The sequence below is a fragment of the Eretmochelys imbricata genome, chromosome 1 (assembly GCF_965152235.1).
Source record: "Eretmochelys imbricata isolate rEreImb1 chromosome 1, rEreImb1.hap1, whole genome shotgun sequence".
Lineage (NCBI taxonomy): Eukaryota > Metazoa > Chordata > Testudines > Cheloniidae > Eretmochelys > Eretmochelys imbricata.
In genome coordinates this window covers 153,232,159-153,242,793 of record NC_135572.1, presented here as the reverse complement: position 1 = coordinate 153,242,793, position 10,635 = coordinate 153,232,159, and the positions used below count along the sequence as shown (strand labels likewise).

Below are 10,635 nucleotides of genomic sequence, written 5' to 3'. Positions count from 1 at the left end.
AAATAAATCAATTTGAGGAGAGAAATGCTAGTGCTGGGGGTTGAAGGTCAGAAAATAATGATTTATCTTAGGGAAGAGTGTGTGTAAGCTGAAGGGAAAGGCAGGAAAGTGAGGTCTTACTGGGCTTTTGCAGTGTATTATTGTGTGCAGGTGTGTGAATGAAGTCCAGCTGCGAGAAAGCTGGATGTGAACTGTGGTTAATCCAGGAGATGTCTGGGAAACAATTGTGTATGTTATGGGGGAGGGGGAAAGAGGATGGGGAATTTGAAGCCCAGGGCACTGCATCAGAACAGCTCACTACTTATTCAGCTTCACTTTCTTTGTTTCTCACAGGAATTGTTCTTCCAAAAGGTTCTGCTCCAATTGTTCATAGACCTCTACTGCTTCAGCCAAAGTGAAGCCAGTTCCACTGAACTCACTCCACTCCATGTCCACAATATGCAGTACGGAGATGATTCCAAAAGCCATTTGGTAGCTTCAGAGCAGCTTGAGGATGAGAATGGGATCCAGTTTCATATCCACCAGGCAAATGGCATCAGGATCTGTGACCGCTTCCTGCTTGGTCTCTGCAAAGAAGGGGAGAGATGCCAGCTTCACCACACATGCTACCCTTACCACTGGCAGGTGATGCGGAAGAAGAAAGGAGTGTGGCAGAGCGTGAATGAATCGGCTCAGCAGCACCTGGAGAAACTTTATAGTAATGTAAATGACTCAATAGTTACACTGGTGGAAAAGTAAGTGACAGGAAGACTCCAGACCCAACTTCTCCCAGAAGGCAACTCTCAGCTGCTCTTGTCCCAGACAAGCCCCCATTCCCCCCCACCCCCTCCCGCCCCCCACCCCCAACTGGAAGTGTATAGCGGTGCTTTAGAAGTAGAAAGTTCATAACTGCTCCAGTCATTCCCTCTCCCAGCAGTGGGAGCTTATGGAATAGTGCAGGAGCACTAATTCTAGGGAGATCATAGCTAAAGCTAAGATTTTGTCATGGTTATTTTTAGTAAAAGTCACGGACAGGTCATGGGCAATAAACAAAAATTTATGGAACCTGTGACCTGTCTGTGACTTTTGGCGCTGCAGCTCCATGGTTCCCCCACCACTGTGGTGGGTGGGAGCTGCAGGGCTCCCCTCCCTCCTCCCGCTTGAGGCTGTTGCCAGTCGCTGGAACCCTGAGGAGGGTCCCCTGAGGAGGCTGTCACCTATCTCTGGAACCCTGCCAAGGCCCTGCTGGCTGCCAGCTCCTGTCCCCCAGCCCCAGGGGCTGAAGCAGAAAATGTCACAAAGGTCTCTGGAAGTCACAGATTCCTTGGCTTCCATTACAGAAATGACATGACATTAATGATAGCTACTCCAATCTCAGCCTTTCCCAGCTACAGGCGCAATATGGTACAGGGCGACTGTCTGTAGACTCAGACCATGTCCACACAACAGCTACAACTGCAATTTTGTTACTGGTTAGAGGCATGCTGCATTTAATCTGTTACAATGTAAACAGTTTGGGTTGTATCCATTCAACAGCTTTTCTGCCACCACATTTGTGATTTTTGCATCAATAAATAATGCTCTGCCTAGCCATGTTTTTATGAGCCTATTCTAGGAAACTACACCATAGTGCCCAAAATGTAATAGGGGCACCAAAGCACTGGCTATTTTTTCAACCCGCACATACTTTCGGAGTAGCATTATCAGATTTCATATGCAAATGATCCATAATCCTACTTCAGGGGTTGCAGTGTCCATTTTCCATCATGGAAACCAACCAGATACTTCAGTGAGATCTATCCTCCAGCTTCTGGAGATTTCTATTCTTCCAGACTGTCAAGCAGCAATGATAACAGAATGCAAAACACTCTGAGGTGGTACCTGAGGAGGAGGCAGAGCTAAATGAACTACATACTTCGCTTGTGGTTTCGGACTAAGAACAATGAATGTCAGGAAAGTTCTCCATGATCCCAGATGAATATTTTTAAAAAGTTACATACCAAGACATCATTTGTACATTGGCCAAGTCATGAGACTCCAGTAAGAGACTCTGCAGCAGCAGCAGTTAGCAGCAGTGTTGGCACCCTGACCCCATTACCTAAATAAACTGTAAGCTAACTCATCAATCAACTATATAACTTTAAGTGTGACTTGTTTGCAGTATTATGGAGAGATGGGAGCAATGGGCCAGCAGTATCAAAGGGCACATCCATCTTTAATGTGTATTTTGGGTAAATATAGGCTGCAGATATGGAGAGAAAAAGTGTTTTCTGTGCCAGGCACATGGGAGTGGGAGGGTGGAGTTTCCATGCTCACATGAGGACAGTTCTGCCAGCACAGTAATAAGACCAGTGAGGATGCACCAGGAGCCATTGATATGTTACTGCTCCCACCCCAAGTCCATCCATACCACAATTTGCATTTACAAACATGCAATAGTAAGGGTGTAAAAATAATACCTGAATCATACACATCCTCACTCCATGTTCCCTATCCTCCAATAGTTCCTCTGCTTTGGGTTCATGGCTGTCCATAAGATTCACTAATTCTGTGTTCAGTCTGATTAGGAGCACTCACACATAGTTGCCAGAAACTGGATTGAGCCTTCAAAGACTTTTTCCCAGCAGTGCATGGCAATCTGTCAGATATCTACCTCTATCTGCAAGATGATCAAAGATCTATTGTTACATCTTCTGACTGAGTTTTGCTAAATTCAAAGTGGGCAAGATGCCTTCCTCTTCTTTCCAATACCTAGAAAGCCTTGGTCCAAAGTAGGGATCAAGACCTATGTCTCAACTTTTCCACAGTAGGGAAGTAGTAGATGCTCTTAGATATTAAATGACGGGAGTCAGAGAACAACCCTAAGATAGATAGATGCAGTAGTTTCATAATTCATGAATCTGAATAGCGTGAATTCTATGTCCAGTAAAACAAATTACAAACATTTTAAAATCAGCCTGTTTCCAGCTGACATAGTCATGGAAGAGGTAATCAGGTAATTAGCAGGTTGGACCATACAGCAAAAGTAACATAAATCTAACTAGTAACAGGAACAGATCCATCTGCCAGACCAGGCAGTTAGCAAGGGTAGTACCCAGTTCAAATTAATACACTATTAACTGATTATTAACCTTATGCTGTTTGAACATGAACCCTGTTTTTAGGCAACTATACCCTCTAACTGGTTAAAAGAAGGGTAAAATTTGTTGAATGGATTAGGGTTGCCAGGCACCCCATTTTTGACTGGAATGCCCCATTGAAAAGGGACCCTGGAGGCTCTGGTCAGCACTGCTGATCGGGCCATTAGAAGTCCAGTCAATGGTAGTGCAGGGCTAAGGCACGCTAGTACCTACCTGTCCTGTCTCTGCACTGTGCTCCAGAAGCAGCCAGCAGGTCTGGCTCCTAGGCAAGGGAACCAGGGGGCTCCGCGCACTGCCCCCACCTCAAGCACTGACTCTGCACTCCCATTGGCCGGGAACCACGGATTGGCCGGGAACCATGGCCAATGGGAGCTGTGGGGGTGGTGCCTGCAGGCAAGAGTAGCACATGATCCTCCTGCCCCCCACTCCCCCGCCTAGGAGCCGGACCTGCTGGCTGCTTCCAGGGCACAGCACGGGGCCAGGGCACGCAGGGAGCCTGCCTTAACCCTGCTGCGCCACTGACTGGGAGCTGACCAAAGTAAGCCCATTCCTGAACCCCGAGCCCCAACCCGCAACCCCCTCCCATACTTTGAATCCCTCAGCCTGAAGCCCTCTCCTGCACCCCAAACCCCTCATCCCCAGCCCCACCCCAGCGTCCACACCCCCAGCCGGAGCGCTTACCCCCTCCTGCATCCCAACCCCCTGCCTCAACCCACAGCCCCCCCTGAACTCCAAATCCCTTGGCCCCACCCCCCAGCCTGGAACCCCCTCCTGCACCCCAAACCCCTTATCCCCAGCCCCACCACAGAGCCTGCACCCCCCAGCCAGAGCTCTTAGCCTTTCTGCACCCCAACTGCCTGCCCTAGGCCAGAGCCCCCTCCTACACCCTGAGCCCCTCATCCACAGCCCCACCCCAGAGCCCACACCCCCAACTGGAGCCCACCCTCTCCTGCACCCCAACCCCCTGCCTCAACCTGCAGCCCACTTCTGCACTCCGAATCCCTCAGCCCCAGCCTGGAGCCCCATCCTGCACCCAAACCCCTCATCCCTGGCCCAACCCCAGAGCCTGCACCCCCAGTTAGAGCCTGCACCCCCAGTTAGAGCCTGCACCCCCTCCCACACCCCAGTCCCCTGCCCCAGTCCAGAAAAAGTAAGTGAGGGTGGGGAGAGCGAGCCACCGAGGGAGGGGGAATGTAGTGAGTAGAGGCGGGGCATTGGGGAAAAGGCAGGGCTGGGGTGTTCGGTTTTGTGCGATTAGAAAGTTGGCAACCCAAGTATGGATGTGGTTTCAAATAGTCCAGCTTTGGTAATATTCAACCATAAAGGCTAGAAACAATTTAAAAAAAAAGTAGTTTCTATGCTGCAGATTCTGATTGTATTGATGTGTGCGAGCAGCTTGTCGCACTACCCCAGCTTGAGATCTTTTACTGGTTGTACGTGGTCCTATGAGAGCACATTCTTTTTGGACGTGCTGTAGGAAGCAATGCAGGAGCACTGGTGTATGGGAAGCTCCAAGCTACTCTGTTCACAGCATCTCTCAGCAGGAGGTGCTGCGGGGTATGGTTCAAGAGTGATGATGTTCGCTTGTGTTTCAACACCAGCTTCTTTCAGCAGGAGAACCTCTTGCAAGTTCTGTTTCTTCCACAGGGATGGTTCAAAAGGCAAAGTCAACCTAAATCCTATGGAACTGTTCTCCTTTGGTCCTTATGGCAAAATACGGCGACTCTCCAACACCCATGATCCACAGCAGAACCCACATCTCCACACAGAATGGCACATGTATTGGCTTGATGAAACCGATTGGAAGGAATATGAGGAGGTCAGGAGAGAAAGAGGCAAGGGTGATGCCCTCCAGGGCAGAGTTGGGAGTTGCAATGTGGGAAGTAGTGTGTATGAGAGTAGAACTGGATTATTATAGGCAAAGTGTCAGAAGGGAAAATTGGCCTTCTTCCTTATCATATTCTGATTCCATCTCTTCTCCCCCTCCCCCCAATTTCTCTCTCTGCATAGCCAATTTCCCAAGAAATCATTAATGCCTTTGAGAGCGGCTTACAGAGCTACAGCTTCAGTCATGAAGGCCAACAGTATTCTCTAGATTTGAAGAACCTTATTCAAACTAACTCAACAACAGAACAAAAGTCATCCATTCAGCGCCGTCCTGCCTACCGCACACCTATCGACATGGTACCACATCTGCGGTAAGCAACTCCACCTGCACTACTCTCTCTAAAAAAATGTAAGTGGCATTCAGATAATTATTGTACAGGGAACTGGTGAGGGCACCTATATATTTAAATTGCTTCACACTTTCTATTGTAAAGGATTATTGTGATGTTTTGAGAGAAGGTCTCACACATCCATTGTTTTCAGCAGGCCTTTAATATAAAGCAGGGAGAAAGCCCTGGGGCTAGAGAAGTTCCTCTCTTTTCTCCCTGAAATTTTCATTTGGGTTTAGCTCATTTACAGACTGTCTGCCGTTTCCTTTCTCTCACTTGCCTTCCTAAGGAAAATGTTGGCAGTATGCCAAGATAACACCACAAACATTCTAAGGACAGGCCCATGCCACTGACAAAGCAGCAGCATCACAAGCTCCTCTGGGAGCTACTGGAGTAGCAAGAGGAGGGAAGAAGGCAAGGCAAGGCTTCCTGCCACAGCCATATCTCCCCCTGGATTCAGCGTGAATGACTGTACGTGACAATGAATGGTCACTGGGTGAAGGAACAAGGGTGACAATGATTCTCCTAGCGGCTAGGGTACTCACCTTGGATATGGAAGGCCTACGTTAAAGTCCCTGCTCCAACGGCTAATCAATTACACAAAGTAGAACAGCTTCAACAGAAGAGCTTGAGAGAGACCTGTACTGGAATACCTATAGCCCAGTTGTTACGGTGCTCACCTCCAGTGAGGGAAACCCAGCTCCAAATCCCTTCCCCACATCAGGCAAACCCAGTCTCCTACATCTGAGCTAAAAGTCATTAGGTATTGTAGTGCATTCTTGTGTTGAATCTCACCCTTTAGAAATGGCCACAAACAAAACACTTTGGGGCAAACAAGATGCTTACTTTGACCCAAAACAGATCTTTTTGATTCACCAAAATTTTTAACAATTTTAAGATTTGGTTCAACCAAACCAACTGTTTTGGGAGGTAGCGGGAGGGGGACTGCCAGCAAACTGAAAAAAATCAGTTTTTTTCCCAGCTCTAGTTGCAAAGTCAAGAATTTGAGTTATGAAAGCCTGTGCAACCTTAATTTATCCTCTTTGTGCCTATACATTATGATCGGGTTATTTATTTAACTTTTTATTAAGGCAGTTTTTACATGATCACATACGATTTTTTCCACAGGAACCTGTGTCACTCAGTGCACAGGTTGAATGCACCAAGGGACAGAATTAGGTTGTCATGGCAACTGTAAATCTGTATTTCCTAACTTTTAAGTGCCCAATTTTGCAATTTAACTATCTTTTTGAATTAGTTTTTTTGTAAGTAATTATCATTTATAACACAGTAGTGTCCAGATCAAGATTTGGGTCCCTGTGCTAGGCACTCTACAAACACAGTAAGACACAGTCTCTGCCTCAAAGATCTTATAGTCTAAATTAAAACAGGTGGAACATATGTGTGTGGGGATAGGATGGAACGATGAAGATAACCAAAACATATTAAGACAAAACAAATATTTCTCCTATTCTCTTTTTAGGACACTCCCAAATGGTTATAGGGGACATCTCAATCCTTATGCTGCCAACATCCCTGGGGAGGATCCCACTGATGTGTACTCTGGCCCATATCCTGCATCCTGGATCTCATGCCCCTCAGAAGGACCCACTTATGTGCAATGTGAAATAGCACCATCAGAAGCAGTGTACCGCACAGTTTATACTCTCTTCCACAAATCTCTCTCAGAGGATACATTTCTGGTGTTAGGGATTTACAGGATCAGGCAGGAGTATCTTTGGCAAAAATACAGCAGGTAAAAAGAAAGAGGAATACAGAGCTTGTGTAGGCATAAGCAGACTAAGCAATTGCTTAGGGCTCTGAGCAGCTCAAGGGGCCCCCCTATTAATTATTAGTATGATTTGTGGGAGGGCAGGATTCCTGTTTAGGGCCCCTAGTGGGCTAGCCCCGGCACTGGAGGAATACATGAGGTTATAGAATGTACCATGGGATCTACGTTGGGAATAGTGTGTTGCAAATCCTGGTGTAATCAAAAATCTTGGAACCTGAATCTCAGATGCTAGTACACTAGAATAAAGATCCTGCTGTGCTTTGTGGCAGACCATAGATCTTATCACTAATGAACTGAATGCAAATCCCACTGTACTAGAGTGAACATGTTTGTCAGTGGGTGAATCTTAATGCACTGGGTGAGTGTATAATGGTTTTTTGATGGGTGATCTTTGAGTTTGGGTGGAGTAGAACTTTTGCACAACAGTGATCATACACAGGTGTGGGTGTGATTAGTTGTGTGGGGTATCTTGTGCTCTCTCAAATGATAGGTAACTGAACCCTTAGTGCTTAGAATTCAGGATTGGATATTTTAGATATTGAGTAAGCAGGGAGGAATGAGAACATAAAAGTAAGACGAGGTCTCCAGTTCTCTCTCAGTCCCTTAGCAAATGTTCCCACACAGCAGTAAGCCTAACTTCCCTGTTTCTGTGTTCTTTTCTCTACTCAGTCAGAAGGAAATAATGTCCCGAGGACTCTCAACAGAAGAGAAAAAACAGCTAGAACGGCATCTCTTCCATGGCACCTCAGCAGACAGCAAGAACTCCATCTGTCAGATGGGCTTTGACCCTCGTCTCTCAGGACAGAATCTTGCTGCCTTTGGCAAAGGCAGCTATTTTGCCAAGAATGCCCAGTACTCAAATGGATTTTGTACAGCATGCAAGGCTGGGCTGCGCTATATGTTTCTGGCAAAAGTCCTGGTGGGAAAGTCTGCTGTAGGGAATGCTAATTACTGTCAACCCCCAAGAATAAGATCTAGTGGCCGACCCTTTGATTCATGTGTTGATTCTGCTTCCAGCATCTACGTGATCTTTAACAGTAGCCAGTCCTACCCATACTTCCTGATCCGCTACAAACTGCTTTCTGACCCTGTTGCACTAGATGGTTCATAATTAGAGCTGGCCAAAAAAATTTGTGCATAACTTTTTTTTCCCAACTGAAACAATTTGCAAATTCAGGTCAGTTTCAGTGAATTGTTTCAGTCAGGAAAAAGAATTTCAGAAATGTCAGAACAGTTCATTTCTGGAATGAAACATTTCAACTTTTCTTTTTTGGAAAGGTGTTTCATTTCAGGTTTTCCCTCAATGGTACTTAAAAACACTTAACACCTCTAAAAATCAAAATGAAACTTTGACATTTTGGTTCATAGAAACATTTTGTTTCTGGTTGACCCAAAGCAATTCCCCCGCCAATTTTTTAGTTTGGCAGCTGAATCAAAAAATCAGTTATTTATACTGCCCTATTCATAAAGCATTTGATATAAAGAACAACCCTCATGGTTGCTTTGCTGATCAGGGCACCCACCCCAGAGGTGTAGGGATCTGTTTTGCATCCTCCACACTCCTCCCATTAAAGCATACTTCTTCTAAAATGTTAAGTAAAACATCCCATGGGCATATGCAGCAAGGGTTTGCTACGGGTGCATGTGACCTTTCCAATATCCATTATCAGAGAGTCTCCCTTTGTTCCTCTTGGACTCCTGACAGTCCACTCCCCCACTTCCCACCCTGACTTCCACTTCATTGTTGGTATCTCTACACAACAGCTGTTTAAAATAACAGTTTACTTCCCAGCTCAGGTATAGATACATGAGCTAGCACACTAAAAATAGCAACATAGTCACCGTGCACAGGTGGCAGCTCGGCCTAGCGACCAGTGTACACACCCAGGAGGTCGGAAGGGATTGTATTTGGACAGCTGGCCCGAGCGGCTGCCTGTGTCACCATCCCACGCTGTTATTTTTAGGCACTAGCTCAAGCAGAGCTAGTGTGTGTATGTCTACCCACACTGAGAATCATACCTCCCAGCTGCTGCGTAGATGCACCCTTTCTGTGTTAGCTACATTCAGATGAGAACACCTGCACAGGACCCACCACCAGAAGCCATTCAAATGCTGTTTTATTCACAGGCCAGAAAGAGCAACCCTTCCCTCCTGGATTTCTTGTAGGTTTTAACGAATATCTTTTCCCCAACAATTGCAAAATAGAAAAGTTCTGGCTTATAAAATACTATTCTCCTTCCCTCCCAAACATGCTCCAAAATATCCCCCCTGCCCTGATCTTCACTGAGTACAGTTAAATGTTGTCATATTGCTTGCTAAGTTCTCCTGTTTCAGTGGTTATTTTAAAAATACTGCTACTTTGGTATTTAGAACTGTTTGCATTTTTTTTTCTTTTAAAACAATTAAATGTTTGATATATGTTTAAGGAAGTGAGTGTGTGTGTGTGAGAAAGAGAGAGGGGGGCGGGGGGCAAATAGAGGAGATTGTGTGGGAGTGGATGTTAAGTGATTTTCTGTGTCTGGTAGATCATGTGGAGAGCACAGGCTGGATATTTGGGTTTTTCCCCAGCAGCTGTAGGAACAGGCAGGTCATGACTTCCTTTAGTCAAGTGCTCCCTCACAATTTCTGGAACTCTCCCTTGTCTTTAGTTCCCTCTACCTGAGCCACAAAACCTCTTGCAAACAGCCAATGCCAGGCTGTTAGGAACTGGCCAGTTTCCTGTGGGTTACTCTACTCATTTTTCAATACTTTCTCTAATTGCAAAGAATTGTTCATTGATACGGTGTATTGTTAGTCTAAATATTATCATATGTTATACTGGTTTCTTGTATTTAAAAATAGCTTTCAAAATAGCAAGAGTTTGATGCTTAGAATTGTGGGTTACAATTTAAACATAAAAACATATTTTAAACAGATAAAAATAGGTTGATCTGATGAAAATAAAGCATGCCTTCCACTTCACTCAGTATCTGGTTAATTTGTGTTCCGCCACATACAACCTGGGGAAAAAAAGCAGAAAAAATAGTTGTGTTTTTAAATTTTTTTAAATGTATACAATAGTGCAAATGCCCAAGATGTTTTGGGCTGTTTTTTTTTTTTAAATGTCCAAACAATTCTCTTTTTCCTCAGACTAAGCAGAAGAATTTTTGCCTAGGAGGAATTACTGAGAAAGTTAGGAGTTGAAAATATGGGCTGTGTCATGGGGCGTATCACTCACTACCAGACTGGCACCTCCTCCTGGTCACTCTGGGAATTAACTTGAGGGTATCCACCCGTCCATGGTCTTCACACCATCCCTCCATCTCTGCATCTGCTTGAAGCCCCTCTCACAGCTTCAGGAACAGCAGTGCCCTCTTTGTAACTCAGCCCTCCTGCTGTGTCATCATCTGTGTTTCCCCCTTCTGGGGATTAGCGTCACAGTCAAATAATCATGCCACTTCCCTGCGGCAAGTGGCAGGGAACCAGGCCTGCCCACTACTCCGGGTTCCAGCCCAGGGAACCTGTGGGA

General features: G+C 45.7%; 1 protein-coding gene across 1 annotated transcript; it reads left to right on the top strand.

Annotated features, from left to right (window-relative positions):
* The first annotated feature begins 438 nt into the window (after window positions 1–438).
* Window positions 439–8,238, top strand: LOC144262531 (protein mono-ADP-ribosyltransferase TIPARP-like). Its single transcript, XM_077812450.1, has 5 exons — window positions 439–734; window positions 4,767–4,938; window positions 5,130–5,317; window positions 6,819–7,091; window positions 7,797–8,238. The coding sequence occupies exons 1-5, from the start codon at window positions 439–441 to the stop codon at window positions 8,236–8,238; spliced, it is 1,371 nt and encodes a 456-aa protein (XP_077668576.1).
* Window positions 8,239–10,635: the final 2,397 nt, after the last annotated feature.

Excerpts from the sequence above, each read along its gene's own strand:
- LOC144262531 (XM_077812450.1), top strand. The coding sequence starts at position 439 with ATGCAGTACGGAGATGATTCCAAAAGCCATTTGGTAGCTTCAGAGCAG. Across the intron at positions 4,939-5,129 it reads ATTGGAAGGAATATGAGGAG|CCAATTTCCCAAGAAATCAT; the intron begins GTCAGGAGAGAA and ends CTCTCTGCATAG. Across the intron at positions 5,318-6,818 it reads GACATGGTACCACATCTGCG|GACACTCCCAAATGGTTATA; the intron begins GTAAGCAACTCC and ends TTCTCTTTTTAG.